Source organism: Sarcophilus harrisii, chromosome 6 (genome assembly GCF_902635505.1).
Source record: "Sarcophilus harrisii chromosome 6, mSarHar1.11, whole genome shotgun sequence".
Lineage (NCBI taxonomy): Eukaryota > Metazoa > Chordata > Mammalia > Dasyuromorphia > Dasyuridae > Sarcophilus > Sarcophilus harrisii.
In genome coordinates this window covers 238,508,013-238,525,674 of record NC_045431.1, presented here as the reverse complement: position 1 = coordinate 238,525,674, position 17,662 = coordinate 238,508,013, and the positions used below count along the sequence as shown (strand labels likewise).

Below are 17,662 nucleotides of genomic sequence, written 5' to 3'. Positions count from 1 at the left end.
AGACCACCCTGACCACCACATCCCCTCTGCGCCTTCAGGAGCTTCCAGTGAATCCGTCAGGTCGCTGAGGCTCTGGCACATTGACCTTTTAGGACCTTCACTGATTGGTAGCTTTCGGGCTGAGCTCCCCACGTCGATTGGAAGCTTCTGGAGGGCGGGAACTTTCTTCCTCTTGTATTCAGCAAACTGAACTGTCACATCAGCCTCCATCCCGGTCATCCTGTCTCTAATCTCTCCCCTTTCCGATATAATTATAATACCATTAGAAGGGATAATAGACAGTGATACTATAGGGCCCAAACTCTCTTTCCCAGAATTCTCAGGGCTCACTCTGGAGGCAAAGCATTAGAGGCTGGAAAATGACCGAGAAAATGACCTGGAGCTCTTCCACTGGGAACCGGATCCCCGGCCGCAGACCCAGAGACAAATTCTCTCCCGAGGTGGTGGGAAACTTGGCCCAGCCTGCGGGGTCTCGTCTCCCCGGCCATGTGCCCCCTCCCCAGACCCAGAAGAGGGGTGAGACTAGGGCCGGTCCTGACCCGGCAGCATAAGTGTTGGAGGCAACCAAGCTCCCTTGTGTGGTTGGGCTTTCTGGTTGGTTTGTGTTCCTAAAAGGAAGTGTTCTCAATGGTCCAGGTCCTCCGGAGAGTTCAGAAACTCTCATTTCCTTCCCCGGCACTCAGTAGGTCTGCAATAAATGCCTGGTTGAGTGAAGGTAAAGTAAAGCCAGCCCCCTCTCCCCTTCCCCCCCTCCCCAGCTCCAGGGAGACTCTAGTCTGGGAATTCTCGCAATCCTCTCGCTTTATTTAGGTTTCCTTTGGGTACACGCTTCCTGCAGAAAGTCAAAAACCTGCCGAGGGAGAAGGCCCGGAGGAGGCGCAGAGGCTCGGGCTCCCCCGAAGGGGCGCGCGTGGTCCTCGGGCTGCCCCGGCTCCGACGGGCGTCCCCCCGCCTGGCTTCTAGGACGCTTTGCGCCTCTTTTGCGTTAAGTGGCCGGGTGCGGATGTGGCAGGGGGGGATCGAGGCTGGAGATCCAGGACACCTGGCCGGGGACACTGCGCATGGGCGGCCCCAGCCTAGTGCGGTTCTAGGACCCTGGGGTGCTCCAGCCGGGGACCCGCCTTCGCAAGCCTAAAGACGCGTCAGGGCCGTCGGGGGTCCGGGCCGTCGGGGGTCGAGGTCCTGGCGGCGCCCCCGGGGCAGCCTCCGCCCCACGGCCCGGGGCTCCGGGGAAGCGGGGCGCGCCGAGCCCGGAGCAGCTCCGCCGGCCGCTCCTTTTTCCTGCTCCCCGAGGGCAGCGTCCGGGCCGGTCCCGTCGCGCCCCGGCCGGCCCGGGCGCGCCTCTTGCAGGCATTACGGTAGGCGGCCGCGATAAGGGACCACGTGGCCCGGGGAGCGGAGGCACCGGCTGGAATGCGCGGAATGCGCGGCGCTGCCTCTTAATGAGCGGAGCTCGAGCCTCCATCACGGCGAGAGCGGCGCGCGCGCTCCCGCCGCTCCCGGGCCCGGCCCGGGGTCCATCCGCGAAGGGGGACCGGCCGGCCCGGCTCGGCCCAAGCGCGACGGGGAGGAGGGGACGGGGGAGGGTCGGCTCCCTCCCCGGGGAACTTCCTTAAGCCGAGCTTTGCATGCCTTGGAGCGACGCCCCCTCCCCCGAGTCCCCGCCCGGGCCCCGGCGGCCTCCCCCCGCCCCCGCCCCCTCCCAAATTCCTAGGTAAGGGATGCAAAGGCTTCTGGCTGCAGAACAATACCCCGAAGATCAAGGGCAGGACCCGGCAGGCCCCGCCGAGGCTCTGGGAAGGGGCCGGCGCAGCCTTCTTCGGGGCCGCCGTCGAGGGGGTGCTGAGTGACACAAACAGCCGTCGGGGGGGAGGGGAGGGGACCAAGCCAGAAGGGGCTAAGAGCTCTCCGGGGGCGGGGGGGGCTGCCCCCCCCCCCAGCATCTCCCCCGAGACCCGGGGCCGACTAGTTCTCATTAGGTCACAGTCGGGCGGGGACAAGGCTGCCCCGCGAGCGTGGGCACTGCCGGGCCCCCCCAGCCCCGGGGAGGGTGGGCCACGAGGACGCACTCTCGCTTGGTTTAGTTAAGCCACCCCTCCGGGGGCCGAGCGAGGACTGCCTTCCCCGCCTGCCCCGCCATCCCTACGGGTCGTGGAGAGAGGGGCTTCGAGAAGCGCCTGCCTCCCCCCCCCCCCCCAGCTTGCCGCTCCTCGTGCCCACGTGGGGAGAGGAGGAGGAACTGAGGCTCGGCTTCAGCGCACCCCAGGAGCCCCCTTTAACCCCAACCCTATTCCCCGCACGAAGAAGCGGGCGCCACCACGTGCTCCCACCGAGCCCGAGCCCGAACCCCCAGCCCGCGTGGAGGGGGGTGGGGCCGGGCTTCCCGGAGGGGCCCCAGAAACCCCCGAGTCGCGGGAGGGCGGGTGAGCGAGGGCCGCCCCCGCTCCCCAGGCATTCTTCGGGGAAACTCAACAATGGACAAGGGCAGGAGGGGGGGAGGGAGGGCCGAGCCTTTAAACTCGCCGGCAGGTATGCGCCTCCAGGTGAGTGCACCTCCACCCACCCACGTGGGAAGTGGCTCTTCTAGGAAGGCTTCCCCCAGCCTGACAAAAGGAGGCCTGGAGTCCGGGGGAAAGCGCCCGAGCCCCCTCCCCCAGCCACGCACGTGGCGGTCCCCCAAACATTCTCGCCCCCCAGCCCGCCGCCCGCCGAGCCCCCACCCCGCGCTTCCCCCATCCCTCCCACCGGGGAGGAAAGGATTCGTTGTAGAGTCCGAAGGGGGTGGGGGGCGGATGGGGAAGATTGTCTTTATGACGCCTCAGTCGCACCTTTCTATTAAGAAAACGTAAACGGGGTTCCCCCTCCAGGCTGGGGTCCATCGTCCTTTGTCTCCCGGGACCCTCTAACCCCCTTCCCCCCTCCCCCCCTCGTCCCGGTCCTTCTTGAGCAGCAGCTCACTTAAGGGAGCTCATCCCCGTCGGATCGAGTTTGAAGAGGCCGGCGCAAAATGAAATGCAGAAAATAAAGTCGTTCTGATTTTCTATATTTGGGGTCTCTGCAATTCACCCCCCACCCCAAGTCCCCCGGAGTCCTGCGTCCAGCCCCGCGAGCCCTCGGGGGGTGCACGCTGGGTGCATTCGGCCTCCCGCGCCACACACCCCCCTTTCTCCTCCCCCCCCCCCCCCCCCCCCCCGGGCTTCTCCCTCTCCGGGTCGGGAGGGCCGCACGGGGGCCACCTAGTTCGGTTCCTAGACGGCCCGGCCCGGATCAGCCCCGCGGACCCGAGCCTCCACGTTTTTCCTTGCGCCGTGCACTTTAGCGCCGGTCCCTGGGCCCCGGCCATGCAGCCTCTCAGTTCCTCGTTGAGATCTGCCTGATCCGCCTGGTAACACATCTCGCCTCCCATTGGCTGATGCTAATTCCAGCTTCCTCTGGGGTTTCCAGCCCGCCTGGGGGGAAGCTCCCTCCAGGAATCGGCCCCGGAGCCCGTTGGGTGGCCGGGGGCTAACTCCGGGGGCGCCCACGGGCGCGGCGAGGCTCCGGAGCCCGTGGCAGCCGGCCCCGGGCCCCGCACGGTCGCTATTTTATGAATGAAAGCCGCGGCGCTGACGTCGGGCCCCGGGCCCGGCGTGGGCGGCGCGGGGTGGCCGGCTCCACGCGGCCGGGCTGGAGCCTCCTCCCACACAGCCGCATTCGCAGCCCACCCGTGCTCGAGGCTGCGCGGCGCGTTCCTCCCGCCCGGGACCCCCCCAAGAGCCCTCGAGGCGCTCCAAGCCCACCGACTCTCGGACCCTCCCCCCCCCCCTCAGCCCCTCAAGCCCATCCTCTAGCCGTGAAATTAACACGATCTCGAGGGAGCTGCCGAACGGGGTCCAGGATGGTCGGCGTCTGGGTGACCTGGGCTGGAGAAAGCACGAGCGCTCGTAGTCACCAGAGGGAGGAAGGAAACCCGCACTTATTAGGCGCCTGCAGTGTGTCAGGCCCATGGAGTAAGCCAGGAATGAGCTGAACACGTTGTGCCAGTTTCTTGTCTACTCCAATTGAAACCCCCCCAACGTCCCCCCAAGTTTGTGCCCCGGCTAAATTTGCTACAGAAGCGCCCCCACCCCCACCGCACTTGACGGGGGGGGGGGGGGCTCCACGGTTGCCAGCCATCCTCCTCTTTTTATTCCTTTTTCTCTTTTATTTTCGCTTTTCATCTCTTTTCCTTGTCGCCTTTTCCCTTTCATTTATCCGCCTCTCCCTTTCCCCTTTCTCCTCTCTCAGTCTCCTTCCTGCTTCCTTTGCTTTCGCGGCCTGGCCGCCTGTGGAGTCCCAGCTTCGCTCCCGAACTCCCCAGAGTGGGCAGGGAAGCTAGGTGGAAGGAGGCCGGGGGAAAGGTGGCTGGTGTGGAGTTCCCTCCCTCTCACCCTCCCCTGGAGGAGCTCTTCCTCTAGGACAGGCTGGAGGGAGAGCTGACCACCATTTTGTCGTCCCGCACCGTTGGTGGCCCTTTCTTCGGGCTTCTTCGGGAAACCGTGTTTTCTCCCCCAGCAGAGCTGGGGGGTCCCATCCGGGCAGCGTGGGCTGCGACGCTGCCTGCCGGGGGATGCTGGCCTTTTGTGCCCGTGCATGTCGACATGCGGGCGGCCGTTCTAAGAGGCTTCCCGAGTGCGGAGAACAGAGGAGCGAAGTGATTTGTTAAACCGAGGGAGGGGGGAGGGGGGAGGGCCTCGGCCCCCGCCCCCCCTCCGGCTCCCCTTTAGCCCCTCCGCTGCTCGGCGAGCTCGTGGGGGCCCCTGCTCCCTAAGAGTTCACGTGTCTGCCCGGCCGTCTGGCTGCGGGTGGCCCGGCCTCCGCCAGGCTCCGTCCCACGCCTCGGGACCCGGAGCTGCCCTTTACAAAGCGCGGGGGACCCCCCCCCTCCCCGGACTCCCCGCACCCCCTCTCTGCACTTCCCCCAAAGCAAGCTGGTCCCGGAGTGATTAGCATTTCTATTCGAGCCCGGCTTCTGTGGGAGCTCGGCTGGCGCAGGCGAGGGGATGGATGGCTTTAAGGCTCGGCCCCTCGGCCCCCCTCGCCTCGCCTCCCCCCCGCCCCCGGCCCTCCCCCCGCTTCCCTCTCTCCCTTTCTCATTCTCTGCCGGGCTTTGATCTCCGCTCGACAACAGTCACGTCACTGGGACTTACAGGAGGGGAGTCGGGCTAGCTGCAAAGTCGTGGAGCCTCCAGAGGCTGGAGCAGCAGTAGCAGCGGCGGCGGCGGCGGCGGCGGCGGCGGCGGCGGCGGCGGCGGCGGCGGCGGGCGGCACCCGCAGCGTCCGAGCCCCGCGCTCCGCTCCGGCCAGGCGGGCCCCGAGCGGCGCGCCCGCCGGCTCGGCCCGGAGCCCCCGCGCCGCGCCCCGCGAGGCGCCCAGCAGCAGCCGGCCCCCGCCGTCCAGCCAGCCGGCCGTCTGTCCGTCCGAGCCCCGGGAGCAGCCCGCCCGCCGGCCATGGAGCACCAGCTGCTGTGCTGCGAGGTGGAGACCATTCGCCGGGCGTACCTCGATGCCAACCTCCTCAATGACCGGGCGCTGCAGACCATGCTCAAAGCCGAGGAGACGTGCTCGCCGTCCGTGTCGTACTTCAAGTGCGTGCAGAAGGACATCCTCCCCTACATGCGCAAGATCGTGGCCACCTGGATGCTCGAGGTTGGTGGGACTCCGGCGCGCGCCCCCCGCCCCGCGGGGCCGTGGGAAGGAAGGGAGCCGAGCGGCAGCCCGGCCGGGCCGCGCTCGGGAGGGACGCCCGCGGCCCGCGGCCCCCGGGGACGGCCGGGGAGGGCGCCGGGGGGAATTTTATTTTAAATTAATATCCAAGGACACGTATGCAGGGGCTGCCCGTGCCAGTATTCCGCGCCATCTTGCGCGTTTATAGCAAAGCAGAAGTGTTTATTAATAATGAGGAGGGGGCGCGCGGGGAGGGGGCGCGGGGGGCTGCCCGGGCCGGCGGCTCCCGGGGCTCCGTCCTCGGCTGGCTGCCTGGGAGTGTGTATGTGTGTGTGTGGGGGGGGGCTCTGGCCTCTCGGCCGCGGCCAGCCGCGCTGGGCCAGGTCTCGGGGCCCCGGGGCCAGAGAGCGCCGGGCCCCCGGGGGGGGGCTCGGAATAAGCGCGGGCGGACTCTGGGGACCCCGGACCCCATTGTCTGACGCTCGGCCGGCGCCCCCCGGGCCTCGGAGTATTTTTAATTAATTTCCGAAGGCGCGGCCGCTGTCCCGGCTGGCAGAGAGGCGGGCGGCAGCGCGCGCTGCGGGCACAGGGGGGGGCGTCCCTTTTCGGGGCTCCCTACGCGCCCCCCGCAGACCCTAGTCGGTCCCCGAGACCGGGGTCTGTTCACGCTTCGCCCGGGGCTCATTGTCAGGGGTTTTGTTCGCACCGGGCGATTTTTTAAATATTTTTAAATATTTTTTGAAAAGATGACGTCTGGGGAAATGCGGCCGCCGCGCCGCCTGCGTGGGGACGCCGCCACCTTTGTGTCTCGGGCCACGGCCGCTGGCCTCTGGGCCGCCGGGCCGGCCGCCCCCCCCTCGGCCGCTCTGAGCCCAGGGACCCCCCCGGGGGGCAGGGGAACGAGCTCCGGAGGGTCCCCCATCCGCCCCACCCGCGCCCCCCCCCACTCTTCCTCCCGCTCCCTTGCCCTCCGGTCGGCCACTTTTCCTTTCAGTTTCTCGGGCCTCGCTTTTGTTGGGGGGGGGGGGTTGGGGTTGGGGGGGGCGACTTTGCCTTGGTTGGCCTTTCTGCACTTTCCACCGCCCGTTCGGCCGGGGCCCCCTCCGCCTCCGCCGGGCGGGGAGGGTGTCTCGGGGATCCCAAGCGCTCTTCTCTGAGGGGGAGCGGGCGGGGTTGGGGGTCCCGGGCGAACTGCCTCCATCCCCCCCTCCCGCCCCCAGGTGTGCGAGGAGCAGAAATGCGAAGAGGAAGTTTTCCCCCTGGCTATGAACTATCTGGACCGGTTCCTGTCCCTGGAGCCGCTGAAGAAGAGCCGGCTGCAGCTGCTGGGGGCCACCTGCATGTTCGTGGCGTCCAAGATGAAGGAGACCATCCCCCTGACGGCCGAGAAGCTGTGCATCTACACCGACCACTCGGTGCGGCCCGAGGAGCTGCTGGTAAGGATGCCCGCGGGGGCCCAGCGTCCCGGGGGGAGGAGGCGGCCGGGCTGCCCGCTGCCGCCCGCCCGCCGGGGCACGCTCTGCACCCCGCGGCGGCCGGTCAGCCCCCAGAAGGGCGAGCAGCCCGCGCCGGGCGGGGGGGAGGCTTTGCCGGGCGGGGGGGGGCGGGGGGGGGTCCGGGGGGAGGGCTCGGGAGCCGTGGCCAAGCCCGGTGCCCCGGCGGGGCAGGGAGACGGGCCGAGCCCTTTCGCCTACTTTCAGCCCTGTCCCTGCCCTCCCCCGAGATGCGCCCCTGCCTCGCCCCCCTTCCCCTCCCCTCCTCCAGCCACCACGTTTATACCAAGCTAACGTGGCCCCAAAGTGGGCAGCGCCTGCCCTCTAGCGGCATCCCCGCGCGCTGGCGGCCACGGGCTCCTGAGCCTGGCCCCTCTCCTTCCAGATGGTGGGAGGTCCTTTTGTCTGAGCTCCTGGAAACGGCCCCCCCACCCCCACCCCCGTAGTGACCGCTGGTCATCCTTCCCTGGGAAGCCCCCTTCCTTTCTGTGGGGGAGGGGACTCCTTCCCCCCCCCCTCCGCCAGGAGGCACCTGGGGCAGAGGGGGCACTCCCCCCCCCTTCCCTGCACTGCCCGCCCCTTCTCCTTCCAGCACATGGAGCTGCTCCTGGTGAACAAGCTCAAGTGGCACTTGGCTGCCATGACTCCCCACGACTTCATCGAACACTTTCTGTCCAAGATGCCCGTGCTGGAGGAGAACAAGCAGATCATCCGCAAGCACGCGCAGACCTTCGTGGCCCTCTGTGCTACAGGTAGGCAGCCCCGGGCCTCCCCCGCCGCGGCCGCGAGCCGCGGGCCCCCTGCTGGGCACTCTCCTCTGCCCGCGCCGGCCGCGCTCTCGGGCCATTTCCACGATCTGAGGGCAGGGACAGGAAGTTTGTTTTTCTTTTCCGTGCGATTGGTAGGGTTACTGTTTGTCGGGGGTGGGGGCGGGGGGCTGCAGCCCCCCCCCCCCCCCTTTCATTGTGTCAGCTTGCGGAGGGGGAGGAGGGCGGCTATCTGGGGCCAAGCTCCGCCCCCTCCTCCTGCCTCCACCCTCTTCCCTGCATCCCTAATGAGGCTGCCAAGCCAGGCCCCCACCCCTCCCCTGGCCTCTCCCTGAGCTGGGCCCGCAGCCAGGAGGGGCTGGAAGGGAGGGGAGCCCCAGCCTCTGCTCTCCGGCGCGCACCACGTGCCCCCGGCCGATGGGCCATGTGCGGGGGCGGCCAGCGGAGCGCTAGCAGACGCTGAGGTCCGGGCCAAGGGCACGGCGTGGGCCCGGGCGGGAGGGAGGGGCGCCTGGATCCCGCCCGGCTGCCCGGCCCGGCCTCCCCTGCTCTCCCCCCTCCTCTGCCACCCTGCCCGTTTGGCGGTGGCTGCCTCTGGTCACGGCGCCTGAGAATCGGCAGCTGCCCCCGGAGCCTGCGCTCCAAAGGAGCTGGCCCGGGGCTCCCCCCGCCGCCCACCCGCGCAGGGCTGGGTCGCTGGCCCCCGGGCGCCGGAAGGCCGCTCCCCTGGCCTCGGGGGCCCCAAGCAAGACAATCGGCCGCTGCCCCCCCCCCCCCCATGATGAATAATAATAACAACAAGCACAAGCGGAGTCATAAATAGTAAACAGCAGCCCCGGCCCGACATTTGTTAGATTACTTTACAATTTGCAAAGGCCGAGCCAGACATGATGTCACTGGACACCGAGCGGCGGCCCTGGGAGGGTGGGAGCCCCGGGCATCCTGGTCTCCATCGGACAGATGTCCCGGAGAGGCCTGGCCCGTGCTCACGAGTCTGCTGTCCCGCGGGCTCCAAGTCTGAGCGCCCTGGTGCGGAAGGCCACTGTTCTTTCTCAGGGACCCCTGCGCTCTCCCTGTCTCTGTGTCTCTTGTCTCTGTCTGTCTCTCTGTCTCTGTCTGTCTGTCTCTCTCTCTGTTTCTGTCCATCTCTCTGTCTATGTCTGTGTGTGTGTCTCTCTCTCTGTCTCTGTCTCTCTGTCTCCATCTCTCAGTCTCTGTCTTTCTGTCTCTCTCCCGCCACCTCTTCTCATGCTCAGATCTTGGTGTTTCCGGCTGACTGTTCACTTAGAGGAGCCGTAGAAAGGTCCCCGGGGTCCTGCTAGGGGCCCTTGGAAGCTCCCAAGGTCTAGGCCCGACTGAGTGCCAGGCGACCCCTTGGCCGTGTCCCTCAGCTTCCTACGGAGGGACTGGGCGCCCCCCTCGGCTGTCAGGGAGCCCCTCCCCCGCCCCGTGGGCTCCATGGCTTCTCCCACCTCGGGCGGGACCTTTGGAAGCTCGGGCCAGGCCTTTTACGGAGTTGGGAACATGCTCATAGGCTCCCAAGAGTTCACTGAGGAGAAGGACTCGGCACTTCCCCTCCCCCTGGCCCATCCTCCTTCCAGGGCCCCGGCTCCCCACCGGGAGCGGGCCTTTACCTGGGGAGGTGGGAAAAGGGGAGAGGCAGATTCAAGTGGACGCTAAAACCCATACTTTGGCCCTCCCTTCCCTCCCTCCTCCTCCTCCTCCCCTCCCCTCCCTCCTCCTCCTCCCTCCTCCTCCTCCCCTCCCTCCCCGGGGAAGGGCCCTGCTTCCTTCCGCCGTGGCCCCAGGGCCTGGTGGGCCGGGGGCGGCTCCCTTGGGTTTAGGAAGGGAATGAATAGGCTTCTTCTTCCCTGAGGGAGGGGCCCCCATCCCCAGGCGGGGAAACCCTTTAGGGGCGGTCCGGGTTCTCCCCCCTCCACCCCGGGGCACCCTGCCTCACTAAAACACCCAATTTTCTTTGGCAGGGGGAAATTGGGGCTTTTAATTATCCAAAATTTAATAATGACCTTGGCACACGGGAAACGACAAAAAAAAAGGGCCCCCCCAAAACCTCTCCCGGGGAAAAAGAAACCACCTCCCGGCCCGGGCCCCCCCCTAACCGGCCGGCCCTTGACCCTCCTTCTCTGTAACCCGCCCCCGGGCAAAACGCCTACCGCCACGGGCACTCACCCCAGGCCCGGTCCGGGACCGCGGCCCCACCGCCCGGTCCCGGTTTATAAAATCAATTCCCCCCAAAAAAATTTTCATTCGGCCTCACCAAATGTATCCCCCCAAGGGAGAGGATGGCCCCGTGGAAGTTTTTTCGTCCTCCCGCCGGCGCTTTGTCCTCCCTTCAGGGTGGCTGGCATTCTTCTGGGCCCCCTCGCCGTGCCCCCCTCTCCCTCTTTAACAACGCTGAAGTTGTTTATTCTTTTTGGATGAAGTCTCCGAGAGGCTACCGGGGCCGTGGGCTTCAATTGCCGGGGGCCCCCGGGCCTTTGTGCCACTGTCAGGTCTCATTCATCTCGCCGAGTTCCCCTTGTTTGTGGGCGCTGAGCGGCGCGAGATGAGGCGATGGGGGCTGACAATGATGCCACACTCTGCTCTCGGGGGCATCCAATTACAGACCCGAGGGGCCCCCTGATTAATATGCGGAAATTCGGGGCCTCCCGGTGGAGGACAAGGGAGAGCGGGGCCAGGCGGGAGACGCCGCTCTGAGCCGCCGGACTCCCGGCCCGGGGAGGGGGAAACCGAGTCTCAGAAAGAGCTGGGAGGGGGCTCCTCCTGCCACCCGATCCCCACGGATGGAGGTTCGGACGGCCCCGGGTCCTGAGGGGGGGAGGGGGCTGGGAACGGGGGCGACCCCCCCCGAAGCTGAATGACAGCCATCCTTCTGGAGGCTCTCACCTGCCCCCGCGGGGTGGGCAGTGAGCATCCCCCTTCCTTGCAGGAGCGAACCAGGGCAGGATGGAGGGGGGACCATCCCTTCCTCTTCCTCCCTAGCTCGGTGGGCCTCGGGTTTCTCCTCTGGACAAAGCAGGGGGCAGGGTTGAGGGCCTCCAAGGGCTCTGCCTTAGGGGATCTTGGGAATGCTCCCTCACTCAGCCCGGGAACCCGCCCCTCCCATGGGCCCCACTCCCCAGCCTGGGGGAGTGCTCTTCCTTCCCAGTTTCTGGCAAACCTGAAATAAGGAAAATTACTCGAGCCCGCCTTAACATTTGATTTTGAAAACAGTCCGGGTCCTTGGGGCTGCCGTCCAGATCCGGATCCTCAGGGCCACCATCCAGACCTGGGTCCTTGGGGCCGCCATCCGGACCCGGGTCTTTGGGGCCACTGTCCAGATCCGGGTCCTCAGGGCCGCCGTCGGGATCCGGGCCCTTTCCCCCCCTTATTCTCTGAGCCCCAGATATTATTGATTCCATTTCCTGATGGTTGGGGCGCGAGCTCTAAACCTGAGTTCTCTCTGGATCTTTGCCGCTGGCTTGGGGGCTCCCTCCGGGGAATGGGGGTTCCCCAAAGCCGCTCCTGGGGGGAAGGGATGCGGCCCCTTGCACAGGGATGGGCCCAAGCAGAGAGAGAGCCCGGCAGACAGCTGTGCTGGGCCTCGGGCCGCTCCCGTCAGCATGGGGTCCATCTGCCCTCTCCGGGACCCCGGCCCTTAGGCTTTGCCACATCCCTGGGCTCTGTTGCCAGGGCCGATGGCGCAGTGAATGTGAAGACGAAGCCTTCATTTGAATGCGCATTATTTAGTTCCCGACAAGCCAGGAGGAGTTTGCTTAGTGGGTTTTCCACCCCCTCCTCCTAGAGAGGTTGTTTTGGTTTGGTTTGGTTTGGTTTATTTGGGGGGGGGGGGCATTTCTGTATTTCCAAATACTGCCCTGGGCTCTTGTTGCCTTGACTGACCTGTGTTTCCAGGTCAGGGCCAGCTCTCCTGGCCCACTAGGAGCCAGGGATCCCGGCCCCCACAGCTCCGGGCCTGCGACCACGAGCCGTTGCCATGAGGGCAGGAGGGCCCCGGGGCGGGGATCAGATGGGGGGGTGACCGCTGAGACCGCGGGTTTCTGGAGCTCAGCCAGCGCCCCCTGAAAATCCGTCCCATTTCCTTCCAGACGTGAAATTCATTTCCAACCCTCCCTCCATGATCGCGGCGGGGAGCGTGGTGGCCGCCGTCCAGGGCCTGCACCTGGGAAGCACCAACTCCTTCCTCACCTATCAGCGTCTCACCAGATTCCTGTCTCAAGTCATTAAGTGCGACCCGGTAAGTCGCCTGCCACGCGCCAGATTGTCAAAAGGGGGAAACCGAGGCCCGGGAGCGGCAAAGGGATTTGGCCACCGTCACAGACGCAGGCCGGGGCTACAGCTGGAAGGGCCGTCCCAACACAGAGAAACCCAAGCCAGGAAAGGAGGGGAGCGTTTATTAAGTGCCGACTGTGTGCCGGGCACTCTGCTCTGGACCGAGGCCACAGGCCGGGGATGCTCAGATGTCACTGGGGCGAGAACGCTGGGCTGAGTTTTATGGTCTGAGCCGCGATCCAAGGAGGATGCCTGGGCTCCGCTCACCCCCTTCTACAGAGGAGCCAGGCGGGGAGTCGGAGACCCAGGCCCTGGAGGCACGGGGGGAGCCCCGAGGCAGGCGGGGGGCAGGGCCAGGACTCAGGCCCCAGGCAGAGTCATGTGTCCCCCGCTCCTCCCCCTCCCCCCCTTGTGGGACCCTCCTCATCTCAGCTTGTCCAGATTTCAGCCCGTGGACAGGGAATACCAAGAGAGAACGGTCCCTAGAAGGCTCAGTGCCCCCAGCCGTGGTGACTCGTAGGGGGCTCAGCAGGGCCAGCGGTCCTTGCGACTCGCACCCGGCACCGCCTGGCAGGGGCAGGGCACGGCTGCAGGGCCACGATCGCCCACACTCAGAAGTGGGGCTGGGGGGACTCAGTGCTGAGAGACCCCCAGGGCCGCCCACTGTGTCAGGTGATGATTTTCAGAGAGTCCGGATTCTATAGGACGCCAGCCCCACCCCTGCTTCCCCAGGTCTGGCCCTCAGTTTCCCCATAGGAATCTGCTTCCCAGATGCAAGTGGTCTGAACTCCCTGGGGTCCGAGGTTGTGCCCAGAGGAAACCCACAGGGCCGTGGGTTTGGGAGTCACCGTGGGCGGGGGGGGGGCATCCGGCCGCGAATTTAGCTGGGGGGCAGGCAGAGATACAGACTGGCTGGTGGGCAGACAGACAGGCTGGCACGTGGGGGGGCAGGCAGATATACAGGCTGGCAGGTGGACAGGCAGACCAGGGTGGTCTGGAGCCAGTCTGGGCTGGGCCAGGCTCGGTGGACCCTGCTCGCTAACATGTCCCGGGGCTAGGAGAGGTCAGAGGTGGAGCACTGGGCGCTGAGTATTGGCCGGGGGGGATTGACCCCTCTCCCCTGCACCAGAAGGGCTCATGGGCCTTCAGCCTCAGCCACGTCTCTCTCCCAGGAGGCTGCGCTGGCCTTGGGGCAGCTTGGGGCTAAATGTTAAAGTAGGAGCTACCTCAGGAGCCCCGTCACAGCAGGGGGGTCGTGCTGAGGGTGGGGGGCTCCAAGCCAGGGGTGGCTCCTGGACTTGGGCACACGGTGGGGCCCACTAGCGGGGTGGCTACCAAAGGCAAGTGAGCCTCAGTTTCCTTATCTGTCAAAACAGCAACTCCTGTGTCTGCCTCCGGTAATCAGCCAATTCTCTATTAAGCCCCTACTGTGTGCCGGCTCTCGGCTCTTGCTGGGAACTGCTAGAGGCCCGTGAGTGCCACAGGGAGAACTGGAGTCAGGCAGACGCTCCCCAAGCCTGGGCCGGGCTCCTGAGCTTCTGTTGGGAGGTGGGGATGACGCTGACGCCTGCAGCCCCTCCCTGGGGGATGGCTCGATTCACCCCCCAGGAGGCAAGGGTCTAACACCGACTGGGGACAGCCCCTGCCCTGGCGGGATCGGAGTGAGCCTCCTCCCAGCATACAGTGAGCACTTAAGCAATGGAGGCCACCCTCGCTCCTGCTTGCCCGTCATGGGGCAGTGGGTGCCATTTAGAGGGGCCGTGGCTCACGGCCGTGGGGGAGCAGGACGGGAGCCGGACCTCTGTGCCCTGGCAGGACGGGCGGCCGGCCGAGGTCCTCAAGGCCGCCTTTTCTCCCCCCCACCCCCCACAGGATTGCTTACGAGCCTGCCAGGAGCAGATCGAAGCCCTCCTGGAGTCCAGCCTGCGCCAGGCCCAGCAGCACAGCTCATCCTCGGTACCCAAGAACATGGAGGAAGAGGGGGACCTGTCTTACACGCCCACCGACGTCCGGGACGTGAACATTTGAGGGGCCGCCGCCTGCTGGGGGGTCCGCCGAGTCCGGAGGCATCCGGGGAAGGAGGCCGCGGCCGCCGTGTCAGGAGCCCCCGCCCCGGTCCCCACCATTAACACCCTTCTCCGGGACACTTGTAGACAGAAACGGCCCCTCCGTTCTCTCTGTTCCTCTGCTTTCTGTCGCGCTCTCTCCCCTTCCATCCATGACTTACAGGAACCAGCCCAAAAACTGTCTTGGAAGCAAAGGAGTCGCCTGGCCCCGGGGGAAGGGGCTTTGCGCCACAAATAGATGCTTTTATACTCTAATAATCAACTAGTTTTTATATTAACGTGTTTATGACTATGTTGTAAAGCTAGGCGTTAACCTGAGAGGAAGGTCTCCAGGGGAGGTCCCAGATCTGATTCCTTACACGGTGAACCCCCCAAAAGAAGCCCCCAAATGCAGAAACCACAAAATGGAGCAGAACAAGTGAAACCGGCTCTTGGGAGGTAGCAGAGGGTTAGTGCTTTTCTTCTGGTAGCTGTAGAGCTCGGGGCGCGGCATCCCTGGCCCCGCCAGCTAACGCATGTAGTCACTTTACGGTCAGAGCCCCTCTGTTCTCCTCGTCGGCTCGCGAGCGGGTCAGCGGCAGCGCTTCATTTCAGGCTCATCTTGTTTGTGTCTCAGGCTCTCCTGGGCGGAGGAAGGCTTTATTCCCGAGTTGTCTCACACACACACACACACACACACACACACACACACATACACACACACACACCCTCATCCAGGACTTGTATTTTAGAAAAGACAAAGTAGTGACATAATATATTCTATTTTTGTAATCTTCCTATTTTTTTAGCGCACGCTGAGGGTATGTGGAAGGCCGGGGACTCCGCGGGTCCCTCTGTCACCCACCCTTTCTCCCCCGGCGCCTCCTCCTTGCGTCCGGCGGAATCTGTGGCGTGCTCCGAAACCATTCCATTCCAAAGCACTTTCAGTCCGGAGAGAGGAAGCCACGTGGCCGGGTTTGGGGGGGGGCGGGGCGGGGGACTTTCTAAATGGAATGGTTTGGAAGTGGGCGAATGCTCAAAGGTGGACTGCCAAGTGAGCGCACTGGCTAGACTGGGATGGTTTGAGAAGGTCGAGTGTCAGGTGAGAGAGAGAGAGAAAGAAAGAAAGAAGGAGAAAGAAGGAGAGAGAAAGAGAGAGGGAAGAAGAGAGAAAGAGAGAAAATAGGTTTGTAAAGTGTCAGGATGGACTCCTGCCCTTCCCATCTTTAACGCCAACTGATGTTTGTAAATTAGGAGCCTTAAAGGTTCGCTTTAGACCGCATAGTTTTAAGGATAATCTCTACCTGTTTTACAACAGAAGGTTCTTAAAGGCTAAAGTATATAATTTATAGTTAAGGCTATCAAGCATATTTATTGCAGAGAAAATTCAGAAGGCCAGTATAATTTGTAAAATAATGCAATCTCCCCCTTGGTTTTAAAACACACACACACACACTCACACACACACACATCCCCACAATACCTTGTGCTTACCCGTGACGTAGCAGTTTTAACGCAGCTTGTCAAAGACCGGTCCTTTCAAGAATCAAGTGATCAGGGAGACGCAGCAATTGGAAGGGGAGAGGGTCTTCTCCTTTCCCCAAGCGCTCTGTCTGGCCGTGGAGAAAGACACGCAGGAGCTGGGGAGCTCACCCGGGAGTCTGGGGGGGTCCGGCGTCCGCGTCTTTCTTCCCTTGTGTAGTGACCGAAAATTTGCACATCTGGGCGACGCATGTTGTTATATTTAGGGAGTAAGTAGGTGAAGGGATGGGGTGGACAGAGGGAGGGGCAGAAGGAGACGAAGCTGACCTTGGAGAAGGACGAGGACGTGGTGGGGAAGCGGAGAGATGGACGGAAGGATGGATAGATGCATGGGGGGAGCTGCCATGCGCTAAAGGGGGTGATTGTAAAAGTAATGGTAGGAGTGGGGGATACTCCGTTTTTATTGAGCTGCTATGGATGAATTCCCAGCATGGTTTGGAAAAGGAAAAAAAAAGACAGCCAGCATTGCCTCTCTGTATCTTTGTCATGTTGTTTTGCTGCTATATATTGTGGATCATTTTTTTTTACACAATGTCATTAACTGCCATGTCATAAGTTTTTAATTTTCTCATAGAAAATTATATTATTGACAATTTTTTTTGTAGATTTTTTTTTATGTGATCGATTTTTTTTTTTTTTTTTTTTTTTTTTTTTTTTACTTAATGTGATTACTGCTCTATCCCAAAAAAGGTTCCTCTTTCACAATACCTCATGCTTTCAGTTAACCGTGTTAGAACCAGGGGTTTTCAGGTCCTGGACTCCTAGCCTCCCTTCCTTCTACAAACAGAAAGGCCTGCAAACCCACTCAGCCAACCAATCGGTCAACAAGCCAATCAATCAGCCAACCACCCAACTAACCGGCCAACCAACCAATCGGCCAACCACCCAACTAACCAACCAACCAACCAACCAATCACAACCAACCAATCGGCCAACCACCCAACTAACCGGCCAACCAACCAACCAACCAATCGGCCAACCACCCAACTAACCAGCCGACCAACCAACCAATCGGCCAACCTATCATGGCGTGCACTCTCTCCTGAACGGGGGCTGGGGCAAGCAGGGTTGTGAGAATTGAGTTGAGAAACAGCCCCGGAGAGCGAGTCCTTCTCTGGTGCGTGGAGAATGCTGGATTCTTCGTCTGACCTGGGGTTCATTATCATAGTAGTCGTAAGCTCTGTTATTAGCCACATCGTTCTATGGAAGGTGCATTAATTCTTAGGACTGTCTGTCGGGGGGCGCGCCCTTGACATAGGATGTCTTCTGAAACGCTACGTATTTGGTGTGTTTAATCTGTTTATTATATACTAGGTTTTTGTTGTTGTTAATTATAGCATAATGCTAATTTAAGAGAAGCCTGTAGGTTTTACCATTAAGCCAGCTAACAGAGTTGTATGCTGAAGAATAATCTAGCTGTTTGTCTGTATGCTGCTAAAACCAAAATGGAATTAGAATTCATTTATTTTTTATTTTGAGGAGAAACGCAGTGAAGCTCCCCCGTGGCGCCTGGAGGGCTGGGGCCGCATCCATCCGTCCTGGCCACGTTTGGGGAACGCTCACGCTCTGTGTCGCGGGTGGGGAGGGAGGGAGGGACGCGGGGTCTGGGGGCTCGGTGCTAAGCTCAGTGGTGGTGCATCCGGTAAGTTTCTTTCAATATTGTACGTACTAAGAGGCCAAAGGCTGATGGCGGGTTCATGTGTCCACCGAGGCGCTCGAATGGCCCGTTATTTACAGAGTTAGAACAATCTAATAGGAAGCAGGCAAGTCAGACATGTACGTTGTTATATTGTACTTATTGGCATCCCTGGTCTGAAATGCACATTTTCACCAACAG

The 17,662-nt window shown here is 63.1% G+C and overlaps 1 protein-coding gene across 1 annotated transcript; it reads left to right on the top strand.

The window, feature by feature from the left end:
- The first annotated feature begins 5,262 nt into the window (after positions 1–5,262).
- Positions 5,263–16,420, top strand: CCND1 (cyclin D1). Its single transcript, XM_031941267.1, has 5 exons — positions 5,263–5,667; positions 6,906–7,121; positions 7,771–7,930; positions 12,055–12,203; positions 14,111–16,420. Exons 1-5 carry the CDS (start codon positions 5,470–5,472, stop codon positions 14,264–14,266), a joined length of 879 nt encoding a protein of 292 aa, XP_031797127.1. The 5' UTR covers positions 5,263–5,469; the 3' UTR covers positions 14,267–16,420.
- Positions 16,421–17,662: the final 1,242 nt, after the last annotated feature.

Bases quoted from the DNA above. Each gene is read 5' to 3' on its own strand.
- CCND1 (XM_031941267.1), top strand. From the start codon at position 5,470: ATGGAGCACCAGCTGCTGTGCTGCGAGGTGGAGACCATTCGCCGGGCG. The intron at 5,668-6,905 runs GTTGGTGGGACT...TCCCGCCCCCAG, and splicing joins TGGCCACCTGGATGCTCGAG to GTGTGCGAGGAGCAGAAATG. The intron at 7,931-12,054 runs GTAGGCAGCCCC...ATTTCCTTCCAG, and splicing joins CGTGGCCCTCTGTGCTACAG to ACGTGAAATTCATTTCCAAC.